This window comes from Neophocaena asiaeorientalis, unplaced genomic scaffold (genome assembly GCF_003031525.2).
Source record: "Neophocaena asiaeorientalis asiaeorientalis breed wild unplaced genomic scaffold, Neophocaena_asiaeorientalis_V1.1 scaffold607, whole genome shotgun sequence".
NCBI lineage: Eukaryota > Metazoa > Chordata > Mammalia > Artiodactyla > Phocoenidae > Neophocaena > Neophocaena asiaeorientalis.
This window is the reverse complement of record NW_020173405.1, coordinates 473,999-497,579: the sequence shown is the minus strand read 5'-3', so window position 1 is coordinate 497,579 and position 23,581 is coordinate 473,999. Positions and strand designations below refer to the sequence as shown.

At 56.6% G+C, this 23,581-nt stretch overlaps 1 protein-coding gene across 1 annotated transcript in view; it reads right to left on the bottom strand.

Moving 5' to 3' along the window:
- Positions 1–1,016: 1,016 nt before the first annotated feature.
- CASTOR2 (cytosolic arginine sensor for mTORC1 subunit 2) overlaps positions 1,017–23,581 on the bottom strand; it is a 33,133-nt gene continuing 10,568 nt past the window's right edge. Inside the window, exons 4-10 of the mRNA XM_024747183.1 lie at positions 13,994–14,187; positions 13,175–13,307; positions 12,532–12,655; positions 11,692–11,802; positions 11,128–11,210; positions 6,854–6,948; positions 1,017–6,768 (exon numbers count right to left, since the gene is read on the bottom strand). Of these exons, the coding sequence (XP_024602951.1) occupies positions 6,703–6,768; positions 6,854–6,948; positions 11,128–11,210; positions 11,692–11,802; positions 12,532–12,655; positions 13,175–13,307; positions 13,994–14,187 (806 nt within the window). The 3' untranslated portion in view covers positions 1,017–6,702. The remainder of the gene's footprint in view (positions 6,769–6,853; positions 6,949–11,127; positions 11,211–11,691; positions 11,803–12,531; positions 12,656–13,174; positions 13,308–13,993; positions 14,188–23,581) is intronic.

Sequence of the window (23,581 nt, the reverse complement as noted above, 5' to 3'; positions counted from 1 at the left end):
AAACATCAAAGAGGGGCAGGGTGAAGGGCATCCAAGGTCCAGGACCTGCTGGTCTCAGGCCTCTTTCTTGCCTGGGCGGTCCCAGCGTCCACCTGCCAAGGGGGCAGGAGCTCAACCCCAGAGCGCTTGTGGGAGGGACCCCAAGCACCACGCCCTCCCTCCTGCCCCCAGGGTGTCTTATCTGGAGGCATCAGCTCCTGGGCTTCCAGCACCAAGAAACCTTTCCTGGGGGTGTGACATTCACAGCAGGGTTCCAGCCCCTGATCCTTCCCCTGCCACCACCAAGGTCCTATCCTGCTCCAGGGCACCCCGGTCCCCCAGGCCCACCTCTGCCACAGATTTGGGGAGGAATGGTGAGTGTAGAAGCCAGTTTCCAAAGTGGCCCCCAAGGTTACCTTGACCTCTTGGTTTTCACACCCGTGTGGTCTCCTCCACGGTCAAATCAGAGCTGGGCTGCATGACGATAGAACGTGATGGAGATGATGGAACATGAATTCTGAAGCTAGAAGAAAAGCTTTTTTTTTTTTAGGTCCTACCTTGGTCCTTGAATCCCTTGCTCTGGGGGAAGCCAGGCGCCATACGACGAGGACACTCAAGCAGCAGAGACCCACGTGCAGAGGAACAGGCTTCATGCTGACAGCCAGGCCCACCTCACCAGCCATGTGGATTAAGCACCTTGGAAATAGACCCTCTAGCCCCAGCCGAGCTTCAGATGCCTGAAGCCTCTTGAGAGACTCTGAGCCCAAGCTGCTCACACTGCTCCCAAGTTCCTAACCCACCAAAACCGGGACACACAAATAATCATTTCAAGCCTTACATTTTGGGGCAACTTGTTATACAGCACTGGGTAACTAATACAGCCCCTCTCGTTCTCAGGGCTATTTATTTCCTCTCCCGGATTCTTGCTTTGGCTCCTCCCAGCTCCTGGCCTATGTTCCCCCACCCACGGTATGAGAAGGGAGAGAGATGAGACATAGCCCTGGATCAGCACAAAATCAGACAGCCGTCAGCCAACATCATTTTTTTCTTCCATTTTAATGAACACTTTACAAAGTACAAAATATACTGTCTTTTTTGGGGGGAACATTAGGTACTTTTTTTCTCTCTGTCATACAGTACATGAATCTCAAGGGTTTTGTGTTTTTTCAAGAAAGAAAGAAAGTGTGAGGGCCTGGGGTACAGGGCTGCCCCTGTTCTTCCCTCGCCCAGACCTTGGGACAGACGCAAGTGCCGCTGCTACTGCTGGTGACCCGGGGCATGCCAGGGGAGGGCCAGACCCCCAAGGCGAAACCCTGGGCAGGGCAGAGGCCCCTCTGAGCCCTGCTGTGCAGCCAACATCCACTCACCCCCATCTCAGGATAACGGAAATGATTTTGGCAAAGAGCAAGTGGAGGGCTTGGGGTTTTGTTTGCTGTTACACCTCCCCACCCCCAGTTTTGGAGCCAACCCTGCCCAGCTCTTCCTGGACCATTTTCTGAACAGGTAAACTGAAGCAGTGGACAGGAAAATGCACTGGGCTTGGCCTCTGTCTTGGGACCTGAATTTGGCCTGTTTTTCACCCATCCCACCGGCCCTCCACTCCGGTTTCCAACTTTGTTGGATGCTCTGCATGGACGAGCCCCAGTAGGCAAAGGGGCACCAGCCCCCAGAACCCCTCCCTGTAAATACTGTCTTCAGGACTGGCTGCTTCTGAGGAGTCCGCCCAGCAGGTCTAGCCCTTGGCTGCATGGACCTCCGGGCCTCTGCAGGGCAAAGCACAGCCCCTGCAGGGACACCTCTGCCCCGTCTGTCCGCAGAGCAGTTTTAGCAAAGCCAAGGGGGGTGGGGCTGCCTTGCGTTCGAGGTCTGCTGCCCGTACCCCTTCAACTCTACATGTGGCCCTGGGGTAAGAACGTACCCAGGCCTAGAAATACTGGACGAGCCAGTCCCTCCACGCGGATCTGGGCTCTGCACGTGTGTGCTCGAGTCCACACTAGAGTGCGTGTCACAGCGCACACTCGCACTCACGTGTGCGTATACACACACGTGTGGTCCTGCTCAGAACTCTGCTCTGACACCCAGCACTTGCCGCGTTCACAGCCTCCCACACCGAGAACCCAGAGCCACAAGTTCCCTCCCCACCACGCTGCCCACGAAAGCACGGGCCAGGCCGCCTGCAGGCTTCTACCTGTGCTCCAGGCCACTCCTGGTGCCCTCAGCCCCAAGGACAGCAGGCTGCCTCGGCCAACAGCTCCCATCCTTCCGTCCCAAGAAAGTAGGCTTCCCAGGAGGGTGTGGGTTTCAAAGCTGAAGGCCATGGCCCACCCCGCAGCTTTCTCTCTCCCTCGGTCAATGGAAAAGGGTCCTTTTGCTGCCTCTAATTTGAAAATGAAAGAATGGAAAAGAGCTGGCATGTGAGAAAAGGTATCTAGCTATACCAGGGCTCATCTCCCCTCACAAGTCCCGTCCACTCTTCCCAAGCCCACCCTCTGCTGGGCTGACCACTGTCTGCCATCTTGGTGGATCCCTTCCCAGGCGGCCTCCTGGAATAGAGGGCCACTGCCCCCTCCAGGCCTAGCCCCTGCCTCAGCACAGTACCCAGGAAACCTGAAGAGCCCAAGCCCCCGTCTTTCCACTGCTGGGAGACCCCGTCGTCCTCCCCCAACCTCTGCCTGCCAAGCCAACCACCGACTCCGCTTCTCGGCGGCCGTGACGGCAGTGCCCGGGGGGCTGCTCCCCAGCCATGGCTTACACTGGCCACAGACACATACACTGGGGGTGCTTCCTTCCTACCCGCCCCCCCTGCCACAATTTTCCCTCAGGAAGGAGCGTCAAAGATTCCTGGTACAGAGCCGTAGCGCTACCACCTGGAAGGTCCCCAAGGTCCCCTCTCTTAGCTGGGGAAGGGCCCTGCTTGTGCCCACATCCAGATCCAGAGGCTCAGAAAGGTGGCCCAGGGTGGCTGGGAAGTGTGGCCAGAAGGGGCAGGAGGTGGGTGGGCAGGTTCATCTTTGATTATCAGGCAAATGGTACTGCTGGCTTGGGGTAGGGGCCTGGCCCTTCCTACCACCCCCCCACAGCCTCCTCTCCTGAGCTCCGTGGCGTCCTCTGTCACCACAGAGGGGACAAGCCCCAACCGACCATGCATCTTCTGGACACCACACTGGCCACCGAGGCCATGCTGCCCGCATGGGGAGTCACAGCGGCCAGCTCCGGGTCACCCGGCCCCTCCCTTCCCACCAGGGGCCTGTGGCCCGGAGTTGATGGGAGCGGGAGAGCGCTGGTGCTCGGGGGGTTCTGGACCCCCGGAATCCTGGGGAAGGGAGGCCTTATGTGCCTCTCCTGCTTGGATGGGTGCCCTGGGCTGAGGTCAGTGGTATAGGCACCGCCTCCTGGGGGGCTCTGGAAACCCCTGTGGAGGAAAGAGGTGCAGAGCGGGCACTGCCCAACTCTTTGCTGGGTCAGGACTAGGGCCGAGGGAGAATGGGGTTTCTTAGGAACCAGGGGCGCCCATGTTGGGAGCTGAGCCCAAGAGGCAGATTTTGATAACTGGGGGCAGGGGTGAAGTGGGCGATCGCGGCCCCTGGTCTCCCTTAACCTCGCGCCGCTCGGCAGTGCGCAGGGACCGGGCAGGTGAAGAGAGAGCGCAGCACTTAGATGGTTTGAGCTTTTCTGACCAGCTAACAGCACAGACTCAAAAGACACACCTGGAGCCCAGGTGGCAGCTCCTGGGCCACCTGCTCACCCCCAAGCCAGAGCCTAGAGTGCCTCAGCCTGACGGGGCACCCTCTTCAGGCCACCTCTCTGGGGGTCTGGGGACCCCTGCGCACAGCAAAGCCAGAGATGGCTGGGGGCAGCCAGCCACCGGGGAGACCACTCATTCTTCCCCCAGACTGCTGGAGACCCAGCCGCTGACTCACGGGCACACACAGGCACCGAGGATGTGCCGGCCTCTGCACACAGTGGGATGGGGGTGTGCGAAATAGAGGGGGCAGGTTTTCAGGGTGTTGGCTCCCGCCCTGTCAGCTGGATACACACCTGTGTAGCCCAGAGAGCGGAGTCCTTGCACCAGCCCCTCCCGGGAACAACGTCAAAGGCATCCATCCGTCCCTTTCTCAGTCAGATGGGGCCAGTCCCCAGGAGGCGACCTGGGGAAAGAACCTGAGGCTTCTGAAGCGAAAGAAATCAGGTGATGGGGCTGTGGGAGCAGACCTGGACGGAAAGCCGGAGGGCGCCCGTCCAGCTGGGCCAGGTCTTCGGGCTGAGAGCACCGGCAAGGGGGCTCTTCTGTTCCAGCTGTTCCTCCCTCTGTGCCACTGTCCCCCAAATAAAATAAGGGTGTCCAGGGGCCTTGGTCGTGCCAACGGGATTACAGGAAGGGGCCGAATCCAGCTTTCAAGGGAGATTCGGCAGGAGGGGTTAGGGACCCTCAACACCCGCCCCGGAGCTCAGTTCCTGGGCCGTTGGTTTAGTTTTTCTCTCAAGTCAGGGCCGAGGCAGCCAGCCGGCTTCTCTAATAATCGTATTGCCTATATACTTGAATTAAAAATATATGGTGGCTCAAAACGTGCCTGTGTGCACGGCAGACACCGCGGGGCGGAAGCCCTCACGCCCCCACACACACACACACACGCACACACGCGTGTGCGCGCTCACACAGTATATATTAACATATATATTGCTCAAGTATATATGCTATTTACAGTATATATCTATATCAACATAAAACACAGGTATTTATATGTGTGTACAATATACGTCCTAGGGGGTCTAGGGAGCACACGTTTCTGGGGGTCAAGGGGCCGACACACTTGCTCGGCAGGGAGGAGAGGCGGGGGAGTGACACGGTGAGGGGGGGACAGACAGGAAGGGGTCTGGAGGGCGTGCCACGGAAAAATCAAGGCCTTCCAGGGACAGTAAGGGGACTCTCGGGGCGTGAAGTGCTGCCCTGCCCACGTGGACACCCCCATTTTGGAACCAGCAAACAATTGACGTTTTGGTGTTTTGTGCAAAATGAATTAACTTAAAAAAAAAACCACGTGGGTTCCGAATCAGTACTTGGGCCCCGAACATCTGCAAGGATCCAGACAGACAGCTTCCCCACCTGGTGGGTTTCCATGGCTCAGAGGGTCCCACGCGGCACAGAGAATGGGGGTGGGTGGGGCTTCATCAGCCCAAGAGAATGTCCCTTCTCCTCCGAGCTTCTCAGGGACAGCACGTGTCAGCTGCTGCCCGGGCACCGAGGAGGACCCTGCAGGTCCTGCTTGCTTGGAAAACACTCCCAGCTGGAGAGGAGGCACGGGGGTCACCCCATTCTCCGAGGGGGCTGGCTTGCCACCTGGCTGTCCACCGCCCTGCGGCCCTCGAGTCCCCTCTGATGCTCAGAACCACTCTGCCTTGGCAGCTCCGTGGGGGGATGCCCCGGGGACCCCTGTATCGTAACAGACCTCTGCTCCCAGCTTTCTGCTCCAAAGGGAGGGCCGAGACCCCTGGAAGCAGATCCCGATTCTCAAGCTTGTCCCTGGAGCCAAAGGATGCCAACCAAGCGATGTCACACTCTGAGCCCCAGCAGACTCAGCGGGCCATCCCCTGAAACTACTGCCAACTGCAGCCTGGGTGCAAATACATTAAATAAGAAACTAAAACAAGGTACGGTTTTCTCTATTAAGGCTCAGATAAGCTGCCTCCCAGGTCAAGTACTCATGAACGCCACGGTCCCTGGACCGAGGGGTGGGTGGGCAGGTGAGTTGGGGGCAGAGGCCTTCCACTTTCCCCCAAAAGTGGGGCGAGGGGGCGGTGCAGGAAAACGGGGGAGCCCTGTGCTGGTCTAGTTAACTGCTGGGGAGGTGGGGGTGATCTAAGAAACCCCAGGCCCAGAACACTGGGGCTGCCCCCATTTAGGGGAACCCGAGGCTCTGCCAGCCCCAGGAGGGTCCAGGGAAAGCAGAGGGGACAGGAGCTCGTGCCCCAGGCTGGTGGGTCTCCTGGGAACCCCCCTCCCCCCAGGACTGAGCGCTTGTGGTGGGGAGGGTCTGGAAAGGCCCCTTTGGCAGTCTTGCTGGGAGTTGGGGCACAGGCCCTGTGGCTGGCAGGCCAGGTTCTGGGGGACTGGGGTCCCCCTCCAGCTCAGGGCCCCACCCGAGCTCCCTTGGAGCCTCACCAGCACATGACCAGAGGGCTGCCCACTGGCCTCTACTCTGCAGGAACCAGCCCAGAGCCAATGGAACCAGAGACCAGTGACCACAGGGGCCAGAACCCCTACCCTCACAAGGGCCTTCCAGGGCCCCATGAACTCAGCCCTGCTCAGCCAGCCAGCCCCCCAAGATGACCCGAGAACTGGTACTCCCAGTGTCCTGTAGAAGGTACCAGCTTCCTCTGGCGTCTGCCCCCGGCCGTGGGCGAGGCAGGAGGAGAAGATGAGTCAGCTCACAAGCTCCCTGGGCCTCAGACAGCATTTTCTGGGGTAGGGGTCGGGGAAGGAGGTGGTGGGGGGGGTTCTCTGGAGGGTCTGGGGGCTCCAGGAAGGCAGGAGGGCACGGGGAGGGCTTGGCTTGGGCCACAGGCCTGGCGGGGTCAGCCATCAGGGGCGTGTCCTAGGGACCCCTTCCTTGGGGGCCCCGGGGCCGATTTTCCAGTCTGTTGAGAAATACTGCGAGAAGAATCTTCAGGGTGGGGCTGGGCCCAGGCCTGGGGGGCAGACGGGGAGGAGCGGAAGAGGCCCTCCTAATGCTTCTCTGCTTGGCTGACTTTCAGGGCGCTGATGACGCCATTGATGTTTTCTTCTGGTACCTGCGAGGGGTGGGAAGCAGACACCCGTGAGCCCCTGGAGCCGGGCCGGGCCTGCCCTGCCCGGGGGCCGGTGCCGGACACTCACCAGTGCGTGGTCGAACTTGAAGGTACTGATGTAGTAAGCGGGGATGTCAGCAGCAGCTAAGGGCTCGGAGATCTGGGCCACGATGCCGCACTCATCTGGGGACAGAGGCGGGGACCACGTTTAGCGTCCTCTCCACCCGGCGACCCAGCACAGCCTTGGCCTCTCCCCTCCCTCTGCTGGCAGTGCCCGCCCTGTACCCGCAAGCTTCCCAGAGACTCCCCGCCCCTCCATCCAGCAGGCTTCTCTGATCTCTTTGGCCAGCAGTGAGCTCTCCATCCTCAGGGCTCCACAGAAGCCACTTCTGTCTAACTGGGACCACCCTCTGCCTGTTTCCCGTGCCTCGTAGTTTGGACTCATCTTCCTGGCCATCTTGCGAGTTCCCTAAACAGAGCTGGAGGTAGCGTGGCAATAAGAGGACGTGGGTTCAGGCCCTCTTTTTTGTCGCCCTTTTCTAGCCAGATGACGTGGCCAAGTCACTTCCTCTCTCTGAGCCTCCGTTTCCTCGTCGGAGTCCCCACTGGGTAAAGGTCCCTGCCTGTCCTAAAGGCAGTGTCAGGCATCTGATCATGAGGAATGTCATTTCCTTCTCCTTCTGGATCTCCAAAGCAGTGGCCTCCTGGCCTCCTCCAAACCTCAGCCAATAAGGTGGTCTTTGGGTTGCCTGGGGGATGGTTCTCCCCTCTCCTCCACCCTCCTCCCCGCTTTGAAGGCACCATGCAAAGCTTCCTCCTACAGGAAGACCTCCAGGATCTGAGGACCACTCTTCTCTCCATCAGCACAACCCCTCAAAGCTACTGTTCTGATTCTGGCGATGATGCCTTTCCCCAGCGCTGTCCCGATTGGGTGGGAGAGTCCAGATATGGCCACCAGCTCCCCATGGGATTCTGGGGCCAGAGCCTGGGCATCATCAACCTGGGCTTCACCCTTCCCCCACCCCCAGCCTCCCCGGCACCCTTCCACTCCCTGGCCCTGGTCCTGCTTGTCAGCCCACGCTGGGACCTAGACGTGACCCTGCAGGTCTCTTAAGCTCCTGTCTCCTGCTTGGTCTCCCGGGGCTCCTGGCTGGACCCATGGGCCCCTTTGGTGGCTGCACAGGTCTCGTGCTTGCACTTCTGGTGACCGTCTGTGCTGTTATGTGGTGGAGACCGGTTGTGTCCTAAGATTCTTTAGCTACAGACACATTCATTTTCAGTTCTGTAAAGGGGGTGGGGGGCGCGGGTAGGAGATTAGGGTCTAGAATGGTGCCTTTCAAACCGTGGGTGGTGACCCATTTGGGACATCAATTTAGAAGGCTGGTAACCAGTGTTTTATAAAATGACAACAGAAAAGGGAAGGGCAAACAGCTCAGCATCAGAGCGAGTGCAGTTTTGTGAAACCGTAGAGTTGTTTGTGTATGTGTGTGCTGGGCTGTGATGGAAAACATATTTCCTGCAAACCGTGGTCTAAAACATATGGAATTCGCCAGTCTAGAATCTTTCAGATTCTCAAGTTATTTTTCTTGCAGGGCTATTTATAGCTATTAGCCTGGCGCTAAAACCCTCCACATCCCGGGAAGGTAGATCCAGCTGCTGCCTGCTAGATCACACACTGTGTCCCCTGTCGCCCGCCCCGCGAGGCCACTCAAAACAGCCCAGGGCAACTGCAGATGGTAGGACGATTCAAGTTTCATCTACTATCCCACCTTGATTCTCCCTTCAACCTGACTTTCTTTTTTCTGTAATATTATTATACTGAGTGTATTTTGGTAAACTTTGAAGCAAAGCTGGGGATAAAAAGATAAGCTGATATGCATCACTAATTATTAGAGAAAGGCAAATAAAACTACAATGAGGTACCACCTCACACGGGTCAGAATGGCCATCACTAAAAAGTCTACAAATAACAAATGCTGGAGAGGGTGTGGAGAAAAGGGAACCCTCCCACACGGTTGGTGCAGCCACTAGGAAAAACAGTATGGAGGTGTCTCAAAAAACTAAAAATACATCTGCCATAGGATCCAGCAATCCCACTCCTGGGCATATATGCAGACAAAACTGTAATTCGAAAAGATACACGCACCCATATGTTCACAGCAGCGCTATTCACAACAGCCAAGACATGGAAACAACCTAAACGTCCACTGACAGATGAAGAGATAAAGAAGATGTGGTACATATACACAATGGAATACTACTCAGCCATAAAAAAGGATGAAATAATGCCATTTGCAGTGACATGGATGGACCTAGAGATGATCATACTAAGCGAAGTCAGACAGAGAAAGACAAACACCATATGATATCACTTATATGTGGAATCTAAAATATGACACAAATGAACCTATCTACGAAACAGAAACAGACTCTCAGACATAGAGATCAGACTTGTGGTTGCCAAGGGGGAGGGGGCTGGAGGAGGGACGGAGTGGGAGGTTTGGGTTAGCAGATGCAAACTATTACATACAGAATGGATGAACAACAAGGTCCTACTGTAGAGCACAGGGAGCTATATTCAATATCCTGTGATAAACTAAAATGGAGAAGAATATGAAAAAGAACACATATATACGTATATATAACTGAATCACTTTGCTGTACAGCAGAAATTAACGTCACACTGTAAATCAACTCTACTTCAGTAAAAAAAGAAAAAAAAAAAAGATAAACTGATATGTACAGCTTCCTGCTTCTCATCTGAGTCTCCAGTGACGCCTGCCCCTTCGCCTGTGAGGACCTGGTGAGGCTCTTTTCCACTGTTTCTACTGTGGAGAGGCACCGCTGCATCACACCCACCTCTGCTGGTGCCGCCCTCTCCTCCCCGTCAGCCGGGTTAACATCTGCTGGTCACCTCTGGGGCCACCTCCTCTGGGAAGCCTTCCCTTCCTCAACCCTCTCCAAGCCTTACACGTCCTTACACGTGCTTGCTGAGCACCCGGTGTAACTGACACGTCGTGGAGGGCTTCGCGCCACCCTGAAGCAGGATCTACCATCATCCTTGTTTTACAGACTAGGAAACTGAGGCTCAGAGGCTAAGCACCAAGGTCACCCTGGTTTCCTTCAGCCTCCTTCACCGGCGAACTTGCCTCTAGGCTACTGGGTCTCCATATCTCCACGGCCCCAAACTGGGCAGCAAATGTGGGTGGGAGAAATGCTGGGGTCGGTGGAGAAGGTGGCCCCGAGAGACAGGCTGGAGCCCAGGGTTGGACCAGGAGCCTTCAGTGTACATTTCCTAGCACTGCAGAAAGCAGCCCACTGTCCTGCCCCTGGGATGGTTCTGGCTTTGGCCTTGATGTGAGCAAAGTTAGGGGGTGCTGTCCAGTCCTGCTAGTTACTGTCTATCTGCGACCTTGTCCAGAGAAAGCCACAGGCAGGTGGCAGAACCGGGTTCCCTCTCCGACCTGTGGCCCTCAGGTCAAAATGCCCTGCCACCTTCACGTCCCGTCCCAGAAGCAGAACCCCCTGGGCTGACCCCACGGCCCCTGGAGCAGTCTGAGCTTCATCTGGAACATTCTTCACTCTGTCTATGGGAAATCAGGATTTACTGATCCCATCAGGGCCAGCTGAGGGGTGCTCCCCGAAACAAACGTCCTGTGATTTACCAAGAGCCTCTTCTGGGTTCAAGGTCTTGGGTCTGACAAGTCTAGCCCAGAGAAATCATGTCTCATCAAGACAAAGTGCGCTGCAGTCATCACAATGGGGCCAGCAGCCTACACTCGGCACCGGGAGAATCGGTACCGTGTGGCCCTTCTAACCGAGGGGTCTGAGACCCGTGGCCCCTTGGAATATGCTGATGGGAAAAACTGTCTACCAAAGACAGCTTGGACAATTGTGGAAACTGAAGCTAGACTGAGTCTCGGGGGATTCCTGTGAATTTTCTCCTGGGGCATCGGGTCACTGTGATTACACACAGGGAAAAGGGTGAGGGGCTGGGATGTCTTGAGTTTTACTGTGAGCTGTTTGGCAACTGTGTTAAAAAAAAAAAAAAACACCTCATTAAAAATGACAACAGTCATTCCCTGTCAACAGTGGGACTAAGGAGAGATTTTTTTTTTTCCTCTTCTATTTTTATCATGTTCCCAATATTCTAATAATAAGCAGGTTTTAATTTTTCATTGGGGAGGGGACGGAGAAGAGTGCTTTGCTTGAAGCTGCTCTTCCGTCCTCCGAGGCCAATGCCTCCCGTCACTCACTGGACAAGGGACCGCGTGGGTTGTGGGGACCTCAGTCTCCCCATCTATACCGGGGGTACAGATGCACGGCACTCGGCAATGCCGGCCCCAGCCCCCCAGGGCTCACCAAATCCTAGGGGCTGTCCTCCAATCCGCACCATCTTCCAGAGCTCTCCAGATGCGCTCGTGAACAACAAATTACTAGGAAACCTTGAAAGGGAGCGAGTGATGTTAATCCCCAGATATTAACGGTGCTCCCTCTGCCAGCCCTCCCTGGAGCATTCCCTGTCCTTGGGCACTGATGTAGGACCAGAGCAAGGGGGTGTCTGGCCTGAGCTCAGGGGCCCCAAGGACTCTCCCAAGCCCTCAGCGCACTCACTCTGCACCTTCCTCATCTGGGGGCTGGTAGGGGGAGCAGGAAGGCAAGGTTGGGACCGGGCTTTGGAACAACTGCCCCCTTTTGCTCAGGCTGGGCAGGGTACCGCCCCCTCCACCAGCTCCAGACGGGGGTGGGGGGGTGAGGGACAAACAGCGCTGGATGGCGCTGGATGACCCGGGGCCTTTGTCTCTGAGTGGCCTGTCATCTGTGAGCCGGGGCCACTCACCTGCAATGAAGGGTTGGGGTAGGGACGTATTAGGACCAAGTGGGTGATAAGCCCATCACAAGCCTCCATGCCGGGGCCCGGCTCACCTCTGCTGGGTCTGCACGTCCATCACCAGGGAGATGTAGCCCTCGATGAGGGAGAAGGAGAAGAAGCGGATGTGGCCACAGTCATCGCCGGCCGCCATGGGGTCCTTCACTCTGGGGGCCGGGGCAGCTGGTGAGGGGTGGAGTGGGGCCCCCGCTGCACCCCAAGCCCCATCAGGCCCCCCTGCCCCGCCCATCAGTCTGGGGGTGTTGGGAAGAGCACAGGCCAAGTCCTGGCTCTGATCCTGCCTTGCTGGTGGACCCTGAGGCACTGCTTGCATCGGTCTCTGCGTCTGTGAGGTGTGGATGCTTCCACGGTGTTCACAGAGATGAGCACCGCACTTCACGCTTCTGGAGACCCATCCCGCCCTCGGCACAGGCTACACTTGCCCTTTCCTGGGGGTGGCTTCTCTGTCCCTGTGATGGCCCACATCTCAGGGCACAGTCTATGGTCACTGTCAGCTCACTGGCCCCTGGCCCCGCTCCACTTGGTGCTGGCCAAAACTTACAATCTGCCCTGAGGAAAAATGCGAAGCTGTCGTCCACCAAATGAAACAACCTGAGTTCCCAGCTCTTCAAACGACTGGGCTTGCCCTAGGAGCTCAGGTGACAGTGGGGTGTTTAGTATATCCACATGTGGGCCTAGGGCTTCACCAGGTTTTGGGGTTCCCAAGGAATGCCATTCTCCCCTCTTAGAATGGGGATCTGGGGTACAGCCATGTCTCGCTTCTCAAACGAGCTCCCAGGGCAGGTCTGTGCCTCCCACCTCAGACTGGGGCTACTAGACAGAGCCGTGTCTCCCCTTGGCCACCCAGCAGCCCCTCACACCCGAGGAGGCCCTACCCGTTGGAGTAGAACATGACATCCATGAGGAGTGTGGCAACAGCGGGCAGTGTGTCCGGGTCCAGGCTGGTGACACAGAACCTGTTGCTCGGGCTGGACAGTGGGTGGATGACGGGCCTCTGGACTGTGAGAGCACAAAGACAAGGGGCGCTGAGGCCGGGAGGAGAGGAGCATCGTGCGGCAGGAGAGGGCCCAGGAAGAGGGGTGGGGTCAGCCGGCAGCTGCTCTGGGGAGGCCGGCTGCAGGCCCTGCAAGACCTGGCCCCTGTCGCTTCTCCAGACTCCAGCCCCACCCCCAGGCCCCCAGGCCTTTGCACATGCCACGCCATCTGCCTGGAACGCCCTTCCCAGCCTTCACCACTGGGCTTAGCTCCTACTTGTGCTCCAAGCTTCAGCTTGAGAGTCACTGCCTCCGGGAGGCCTGGCCTGATAGCCTGGACTGGGTCAGAAGTGGTCTCTGGCCACTGCTGGCTGCATCCACATCCACTGCCCTGGCTAGACCTTGGGAACAGAGTCTGATCAGGACTGTTGTACCGTGTTATGCCTGGCCCTCAACTGATGCTCTGAGAACGGGGCTGCCCTGGGGCAGGACCTGGTAATTTCTTGAGGTCTCTCTGCACAACCCTCCCCCTCCCCCAACTCACCCATCTTGGGCTTCACGAAGCCGTTGGTGATGCCGAGGTTCTCGGCTGCCACTGTCTCGCCATTGACGACCCGCAGGATGGTGAACTCTGATGACAAGGTGTGGGTAACGAAGGGCAGGTCCCGCTCACGCACCTGGGGACGGGGAGTCGAAGAGTGAGTGTACCATGGTCCCTGGGTGGAGTGGGCCTGGGGTCACCAGCCCCTTGACTCTGAGATTCTGTCCCCAGAATGAGCTGCCCCTGTCCTTGCCTCCCACTGTCCTGGTTGGGGACGGGAGCCTGGGACCAGGGGCACATGCCTCCCCAGGGGCAGCAGGGAGGATGCAGAGGGGAGAAGACACCGTGCCGAGGGCTAGGAGGTGCAGGTCCACTCCCCTACTCCCTCTTGTATGTGGTGGCCACACCTGTCCCTGGCCTGGGAAGACTCTCCAGGGTGGCCACGCCCTATGGGAGAAGAGCATGAATAACACGGTAGCCAGGAAATGCCGCTGGCTCCATGGCCAGACACACTTGCCACCCCAGGGGAGGGGTATGGGATTGGGGGAGCCAGACATCCAGCGAGGAGGGCATCCCACCCACACGCACCCCCCAGCCCTCACTTCCTGGTCTCCAGCTTAAACCCAGCATGGTCCACACAAAGGGCAGGCAGTGGGTGGGACTAGACCAGCCAGGGCCATGCTGACACTGGACTGATGACCCTAAGGTACGCCTGACCTCTCTCTGAGCTGATCACGAAACCGGGGGGGAGAGGCACAAACTTTGCAGACCACATCCGAGGGGGCGCCCATGTTGCCTGGGCGTGGGCTGCAGCTTGCTCACCAGGATGAAGTCCGTCTGGTAGGTGGACAGCATGAACACAGAGATGTTCTGATCGGCCAGTGGGGCGATGACCGACTTGGCGATCTTGGTCACACCGATGGGCTGGGAGCTGGAGAAGCTGCCACCACCCGACACCACGTTGAGGGCCAGCCAGGTGGCGTCGGCCACACTCAGGTGTTCCGAGGAGGGCAGCTCTGGAGGGGGACACAGAAGGCTGGCTTATGACTGATGGGCCCCAGCTGTGTGACCTCGGCCAGCCCGCCCTCTGGGCCTCAGCGCCCTCATCTGTCAAAGGAGGCCGAGATCGTCCTTAAAGGTCCCATCCGGGGAGGACCGAGCAGGGAAGGCTCTCAGAGGACTCTGGATGTGCCCAGCAGCTCAGCAGGGCAGGGACCATGGGAACAAGGGGTTCATCTGTGCTGGGCCTCAGTTTCCCCAGCTGTGAAGTGATGAGTACTCAGCGGTAACAATTCTGTTATTTCTGGTTTTCACTACCTTTCTGGGTACCAGGTGCTGCCATCACCACCTTATACCGGTGGACCAGGTCCCACGGTTTTCAAACTGGGTTCCCAGGAACCTCCCAGGGGCTGGGGGGTAGAGGGGAGGCCAGGAGAAGACAGGGTGGGGGGCCTGGGATTTTTCTCCCTGCTTCAATTAGACCTGTACTTCAGGCTCCTCTGGAAGCACATTCAGCTCCAGAAGGCCTCCTGAGGTTGCCACCTTCCAGTGGGCAGTGACTGTCACCCAAGTCCCTCCTGAGAGTCTGGGGATCCTGGGGGCGGGGGCACCGGCAGGGGCAGGGTCGGGGCGGTTCAGAGTGGCAGTGATCGCCCAGTCTCCTTGACTAGCTCACAAAGACCATCCTTCCACCCCGTCCTGCAGAAAGAGTACCCAGGGGAGGCTGTGCACGGGACAGGGTACACACATGTGCACGGCTGCATGGACAGGCAGCCACATAACGGAGCACGGGTTGCACATGGAACTCTCCACGCATCACAGTCGCCTGCTCGAACCCACCCCGTACCAGGACTGTCATTTCACCCCACACATGTGACAAACCAGAGCTCTGAGGGGCTGGTGACTTACTTACCCAAGATCACTTAGACAGAGAATAACAGAGCCAGGATTCAAACCCAGATCTGACTTACAAACAGACCCCTATGCTCTATGCTGGGCACCACATGGGAAGAAGGGCCAGGTCCCCCGCAAGGGGGTCGCTAAGAAGAGGGGCCCGGACACTGGTGAGTTAAGGGGGCTGTGATGATCACGATGCTGCCCGAGGGAAGCTGGGCTGGGCTGTGCTGGCCTCAGCAAGATGGCTCCGGAAGCCTCAACCAGGCTCCTACCTGCCCAGCTAAGGTCGTCATGGCAACCACAGCCGACGGAGCCCATCGGCCCTGCTGGCTGAGAGGGGCCAGTCCTCCGCCAGGCTGGCTGGAGAGGTAGGCTGCTTCCCAGAGAAGGGAAGGGGTTTGGGGGTGGGGGAGGCAGGAGGAAAGCCCGATCTCAGGCTGCCACATCTAGTCTCTCCACTTGTCATCTGGGGTGTCAGGAGAGAGACTTCTCAGCCCCAGGACCGCCAGAGGAAACACGCTCCCCAGAACTGAGTGTCCCAGTTCAATTCTGAAATTCCAAGGGGTCTGGAACTGGCCATGGAGGGGATTTCCTGGGGGCAGTGTTGTGAGCCCCCAACCCTGCCATCTTAAGCAAAGACAGCCCCAGGGGCCACCGAGGGCCAGGGTGCCTTGATGGTCTGTCACCTGAAGCACCATTTTAATATACTAATAAATAAAATACTTAATAAAAAATTTTAATTTCACTTTTCAGTAGGGCAGAACCCCAAAAGCCATCTTAGGAAAATTCTGGAGGGGTCCTTTTCATCACCGCATGCTAACACATCAGGACCATGTCGGCTTTTGTGAACCTGCCTCTGCCTGCCTGTTCCAAGCTCCTCACAACTCAGAACTGCCCAGTGGCTTTCCACATTCTCTGGAGTAAAAGCCGAAGTCCTCGTGCCGCTGGGAACCAGCCTTGCCCCAGAGGGCTTTCTGGGATGATAGATATGGTCTATACCTACGCCGTCCAAAGCCACTTACCCCATGAGGCAACGGAGCACGTGAAATGTGGTCAGTGCTACAGAAGAAATACCATTTTAAGTTGTATTTAATTTTGGTTCCTTTAAATTCCCATGGCCGCGTGGGGTGAGCGGCTAGTTCAAGTCTACAATTGGCCTCACTAGCATGCCAGCGCCCTGGGGCGGTTGTATCCATCGGCTTTGTTTTCTGCTATTCTCAGCGCCTGGCACACGGAGGCTGCAAAAGAATGGATGAGGAGGGACGTGGCAGCTGTCCCTGCCCCTCTGCTCTGCCCAGGCCCCTGTTCCCACCCATCGACCTTCTCTGCTCCCCCGGCGCGCCCCCACCCCAGCTCAGTCTCTGTGGTCAGGGCTTGGTCACACTGCCAGACCCCAGGTGGAGGGTGGCCTTCAACATCATCCCACGCTCCTATACCCAGCTTCCCAGGATCAGGCAGAGGGCCCCGGGGGAGCCAGTGTCATCCCCAGACACTGCCAACTTCTCTGAATTCTTAGTCCAGCAGTGCAGAACGCTGTCCATTTGCTCATAGACCTGGCTCAGAAGTCGGTCCCTGCCCCATTTCACAGAATAGGAAACTGAGGCCCAGAGAGGGAAGCTGACTGGCTCAAGGTCACAGTGCAGTAAATGGGGAGGGCACCTCATTCTGGCACCGTGGCACGTCTGTCCAGACCCGCCCCGCCGTCAGCCCATGGTGGGGTGTCGCGAAAACCCCTCTTGCAGGGATTAGCTTCAGGGCTGTAAAGTTGGAGGGGGGGTCCGGGCAGCTGAGGTTCCAATGTCCCAATTCTGACACCGTGGTTCCACTGGCCCTGAAGGCCTTCATCTGGCAGGTGGAGCCTCTGCTGCCCCAGCCTCAGGCCTGCCCTCTGTCCCCCGCCTGAGCTCCACAATCCAGTGGGGCCTGATCTTTAGCAGTGGGGTCCTCGGCGAGCACGTGAGGGTGGTGGCAAAGAACACAGGCTTTGGGCTCAGACAGTGACAAACTCTAACCCTGGCTCCGTCCTCTCAGCGGAGGCTGCTGGGAAGCTGCTGCTGATACAGTGGCAAAGGCCATTCCCACCAAGTCCGCAAAGTGCTGGGGTATGTGCATTTTTAGGGGGTGCTAGGGTAACCAAGGCTCTGCTCCGAGGAGTCTCTCAGCGGGTTTGGACAGGTCCCGCGGAGAAGCCCAGGCCTGAGGCCGACCGGAAATGGGGGCAGAAGTGGGTGGGTGGGGGATGGTGGGCAGCCTGCAGGCTGCCACTGCCCAGAGGATTTCAGCTCAATCCAAATGCTACTCAGAATTTGGGAAGCCGGTGAGCGGGGGTGGGTCCCGGCTCTCAGTCCTGGATGGAACCCACTGAGGTGCTTCAAGGAGCAGGCCTGGACTGAGAGGGAGGTCAGCCCCGGGTCAGTAGTCACCTCTCTGAAGCTTCCAGAAGGGTGAGCTTTGCCAGAGCCGCAAAGCAGCTGGAGACCACAGTGCTCGCTGCTTCTGGCCCCAGGGACCCCAAATGCTGCCCTGGCACTCGGGGGCAAGGGAAGGCCTGCCTGGTCCCATCGTCACCCAGGCCAAGCCTCAGGGTGCCCGAGGTGCTGCTGCGGGGCTCGGGGCTGGGCTGCCAGGAGCTGCCAGGAGGGAGCCAGCTTGCTCTTCCCTAGAGGAAAGGTAGACACATCCCAAGACTGAAAGGGATTATTAATACTGTCACTGCCCATCATCCAAGACCCTAAAGATAGCCTATCAGAGCTGAGGACGCTCCCTGGCGGGTCGCTGAGGACACATGCCACCTCCCAGAAAGCAAGTCCGCAGCTCTGTTGCTGGGAGCCCACCCCACCTCCCCAGGAGTCCCCCGTTTCCGGCTGTAGGACCTGCGGTTCCCTGTGCTAAGTGGTCACGTCCTCTGCACGGAGTTTGCCAGGCTTCTCCCACCCTGCCTGCGGCAGGATCAGGAGTCCTGGGGTCAGGTGGGCGGGTTGCGTCCTGGCTGTGTGACTCTGAACGAAATCACCACCTCTTGGTTTCTTAGTTTTCAAATGTTGGGCTGATGAAATCAGGATAGACCCCAGAAGACGCTTGGAGGATTTAATGGGATAATCCCCATCAAGTGCGTAGCTAAGTGCCTGGCGTCCGAGGGCTTGCCAAGTGCCAAAGCCTTTCTGTTGTAACGCTGCTGCTGGGAGTTTTGTTGGTTTCTGGATAGAAGTTGGGGAAAAATGTATCAAGAGTTTAAACATGTACAGTTTCACTGTAAAGGAGTAGTTACACAAGGGACAAAGAAAGAGTTACGGGTACGAACGTTCAACCCAAAAGGATTTAAAGACAAAGACCTGGGAGCTACCAAAAAAGTCAACGCCAGGGCCGGGTAGATGAACCACAGTTCATCTGTGACAGAATACTATGCATCTGTTTAAAAAACAGGTTTTCCAGCTATGAAACACATTTTCCAATCGAAGGAAATCAGAATATAAAATCTATGGTAGGTATTAATTCTGCAATTAATGTCTCATTCTGTAGGTGTGGTAAGTAGGAGAGGGCTTTTATTCTCAGCTGATACAGGCTCAGGTATTCAGGGTGAGCTGTCCTGAAGTCTTGGGTTCAAGTGGTCCATTAAATAATAAATGTATGTGTGCACTGTTTATGGACAAGAAGCGAAAACAGTTGTCCTCAAAGGTGACCAGCCGGCAAGTCTAGTTTCAGGTGGAGGAAACAGGGGTGTTAACTGTAGGCTCTCAACGGTTGTGCAAGTCTGAAAACTGTCAAAATATAAAGAGTATGGGGAAAACACACTTCTGAAGGCTATCTGATACTGGGAAATTACACGGAGTGGAATGAAAAGATAAGAAGCATATACACTACAGGTCAACACGGCGAAATATCCACACCTGGGGGTACAGAATGTGGAGACCTCGTGGGAAGGACTTGCCATGAGGCAGCCCTGGAGAGGTCGAGGGAAGCGGGTGGGCGGGCGGGAGCTGTGGTGTCATGGGAATGATGCGGGGGACTCTCCAGGGAAGCAGCCCTCCCTGTAGCAGGCACCCCATCCTCAAGGTCCACCCCTCCTCCCATCCTGGGAGATGTAATCTCAGCTCCAGGCTGAGCTGCCAGTCTGTTATTTTACACAACGCGGGAGACGCTCCAAAGGCAGGTGTGCATCACCCCCCATCAGTGCTCACCGGGAGGGAGGGTCGGCTTCAGGGCACAGTGAAGACCTCGCCCCGACTGGGATCCGAGCTCCTTCACTGACCTGGACCTCGAGCAGAGGGGACCCCTGCTGGGGGTATTACTGAATTAGTAAATTAGGAGCTCAGAGCTAGGTGGGAGATGCAGGGAGTACTGCTGGGCACTGCACTGTTTGCCCTGGTGGACACGCAAAGTGGAGGTGGCACGTGACTCCCTGATGCATGTCATACGGCCACACACACACCTTACAGAACTGGGAGGGAGGGAAGGAGGTGATCCTGTGTTAGGGACGAGGCCACGGAGGCCCCAGGTCAGTGAGCAACTTGCCCAGAAGGTAGCGGAGGCTGGATAGAACCTGGGTCTTCCCCTCAGCCCTGGGCGAGGCCAGGAGTTACCCCTCGACATCCTCCTCCCTCTATCTTTCGACCAATCACGGCACCAAGCCCCAAGTGTGCTACAGATCACACTGACACACACAAGGGGACTGTGACGGGTGGGGGGCCCCCCCGATGTGCACTGGGCCCCTCTAACCGCAAACCTGGGATTCTGCTCACTACCCAGAGGTCAGGGCAGGCGCTGCTGCTCCTATTATTTTGGGTCCCTGAGAACACCTAGCATTGCACAAAGTAAGTGCTCATTAAATATGTAAGAGCTCAAAATACACACACGCACCTCCCTTCTGTTGGCCACACAGACACACAGCATCCATTTCAGCCAAGAACCTCTAAAATTCCACAACGAACAAGGAGCTGTCTGGTTAATGTCACTGACGATTGCCCCTCCCTCCCAGGAAAGGTCCAGCATCTTACGTACAAGTGAATCGCAGACAGCTGCTGGTTTCTAACCATAAAAGCTTCACAATGGAGACAACTGTTGGCGAACAATAACCAATGTACCCTGGCTGATGTTAACAGTGGCCAAGGGAAGCCCTTGGGTGAGAAGCAACACGTGCAGAGCTGGGAGACGGGGCACCATCCTTCATATAGTGTGACACAGCCAGCACCCCTCCCTGGTCCCACCGGGGCAGCCACAAGACCAGACTCCCTTTCTGAAGAGGAGTCTCCTGAGAGAACCCCCCTAGAAGCGAGGTGAGAGGGTAGAACTCAGCATCGCTACCTCTCACTGCAGCCTCCAGCCCACCCCAAATCCTGCTCTCTGAGAGCAGACTGCCCTGGGCCTGCCCCCTTTTTCTCAGGTGCTCCTGTGACCTTGGTCTGCTGGGAACCACCACTTCTCAGCAGCACTTTCTCCTCATTTCGGCTGGAACCACCCTGAAAGCACTTCCGGCTTCAGATGCCCCTCTGTCACTCACAGCGACTCTGGGCACGTAAATGGCGGCTTCCTCACCTGTAAAATGGGTCTCCACTCTTTACCCTTCAGGCCACTGGAATGATCCCAGGAGGTGATATGTCTCTGCTAGGCTCCAGTTAACCGTTAAGAGTGGCGGAGGGGGAATGGGAGTCTTACTTTGTATGGTTTTCCCCTGTGGCTCCATAGGGTAAGCGCGAGAGGTACTTACTACTTAAATCTATGTACACAGTTTTTTCTCTGGTAACGATGGATATCCAAGCAGCCTGACGTGCTGACCAGGAGTCACGGCCTGGAAGTGAGACCCTGGCTCAGAAGTCACAGAGCGGCTGGGCCCCTCCTGGGCTAATAATTTAAACCTGCTTCCCCACGTCCTACCTACCTTGTACTAAAGAGTAAGCCGATGACCCCTTTGTCACCGGCTCCGTTCCAGCCACTCAGGTTCAGGGAGCGGCAGATCGAGACTTCGCCTCCACTGTTTATGGTTCCAGGGAACCTCAGGGTCTGTAAGTCCCTCAGGAGCTGAGGCTCTGTCCTTATACCTCCTGGTCTGCCCTGCCTTACCCTGTCCGGGGCCTGGCCCGTGGAAACATGCATAAATGACACCAGTGGCGAGGCCTTGGGCAGGCTGCACATCACGTGTCTGTGCTTCAGCTTCTTCATCTATAAAGTAAGGACCGTTAGAGTCGTTTCCAGTGTTTAGCACAGTGTCTGCAGACAGAAGCACCGGCAGGGCTGGTAAAATGCGTTAATCTATGTTGAATGGCGGAGGGGTGGGCGTGGAGGTCCAAGACTCAGCTCTGGTCTTGCTTCCTATTTCGAGGGCCTCTCCTGTGGGGTCTCCTGCACGGCGGGGCATCCTCTGTGACTCGCTCTCGCAGCATCCACACCCTCCTTGCACAGCACCCACCGCAATGGCAGCTCCACAATTAATGGTGTAATTAGCTGGCAGGTCCTGAGGTTCATAGGGTCGGAGGTGGGGTCTCTCATTCCGGCTACACCTCCAGGGCTCAGCAAGATGCCGGCACGCAGCAGGTGCTCAGTAAATACTGCCCCACCCCCCACCCCGGGACTGGCTCAGAATAACCCGACACTCAGCTCAGCCAAAGGACGGCTCCCTGGTTACTGACAATTCCTGCAAACACAGCCTTCCAGGACCAGCAAAACTGGCTCCCCAGGTCCCGCAGCCTCCCACTTTTCCTGCTCAAGGAGTTTTCGTACCTGCTGCCTTCAGAGGTAGACAGTTAGTCAGACATACTGGTCTGGGGAGGTGGATTAGATAGAATATCCCTTCCCAGAGAATAGACACTCTGGGGGTGTTCCTTCTACATCCGAGGTGCCCTGATTCTCAGCGGTTCTGTGTAAAGGCCTGAATGCCCATGAGAAAATAAACATGTGCTCGGGTTGCCTGAGCAGACATTCTTCGTGTGAGTTGTGGCTAAGGCAAAATTCCGGTCTGTGGTTCCTGTGCTCAGGAAATGTCTGATGGGGGACTTCCCTGGTGGCGCAGTGGCTAAGACTCCACACTCCCAATGGTCAGGGCACTAGATCCCACATGCGTGCAGCAACTAACAGTTGGCATGCCACAACTAAGCAGCCCTCAAGCCACAACTGAGGAGCCCGCCTGCTGCAACTAATGAGCCCCACTGCTGCAACTAAGACCTGGCGCAAGTGAATAAATAAATATTAAAAAAAAAAAGAAAAGAAAATTCTGATGAATGAATGAATGAATGAGTGACTGACGGCACAGGTGTCCTTGGCGAAGGGGCAGGGCCTCCAGTGGGGTCTGCCCCATTCCTGCTCTGGCCACACAGCCGCCCCCCCTTGGAGGCATGGGGGGCCCGTAGGATGTGGGGCGCCGAGCCCAGTCCCCGATACTGACTCGGTGCCCTAGACCACATGCGTGCGAGGACAACAGGGGGTAGCTGGGAAGCCGCTTCCTGGGGCTTCACTTTCTCACCAGTAAAGGTAAAGAGGGTCAATACCCATCGGGAACCACAAAATAATCAACTCCTGACTCCACAATGCCATTTCTCAGACTCTGTTTTGGGAATCAACCTGCATAAGAATACATGTTATGCACTGACAGAGTTTATAAATTTCTCATTGGAGGACAATGAAAATAACTTCAGTTCCAACCGTAGGGGCCTGGGCAAGGAACCAGGGCTGCTGCTGAAAGGCTCTGATATCACAGCATATTTTGTTGTTATGTTAAGTGAAAACATTTCTATAAATTAAACAGACCGCCTGAGAAAAGCTGGAAAGAAAACCACGAAAAAAGTGACCAGTAGTTGTCTTGTGGGTAGGGCTAGGGTTTTAAAAACTGTTGGATTTGTTGCCCTCTCTACATGTTCGGAAGACTCTAACTTAGCAGTTCTGAATGACCACCAGCTCTCAGGGGGCCCAGCTCCTCTGCTGGTGAGTCTGGACCCACGGCTCCCCGCCTCCACTCTCAGTTCCTCATTGGTAATCACAGGACAAACACGACACCTTCGCATCAAGTAATACGTATCGGTCAGCACTCGCCACCAATGAACACTCACTGTTACTTTAGAGCCAGACAAACATAACGAACTTCAATAATAAAACGAAAAGGATGTGGAGGATGAGGGGACAGGGCTTCTTTCTGGGGTGACGGAAGTGTTCTGGAATCGGATAGTGGTGACGGCTGCACAACCTTGGGAATATCAAAGACCACGGAACTGCTGTACACTTTAAAATGACACACTCTCTGGTACGTGAATTCTATCTCGATTTAAAAGACGGAAGGAAGATAAAGGAAAATCGTAAAAGGATGGTGACTGGGGCACGTTCCTGTTCGAACAAGGACTGAAGATGTTTTGAAAGCGTCTCCCTCGCGGCAGGAGTCCCAGAGAACATGCCCCCTGTCTTCCTGGTTGCTTTAGCTCCTGGCTGGGGAAGCACCGCCCCCTTTCAGCTCTGGGGCCTTTCCTGGGAAAAAGTCTCGCGAGCAGAAAGGGAGGGGATCAGCCAGAACACAGGACAGGAGGAAGCTCTGCC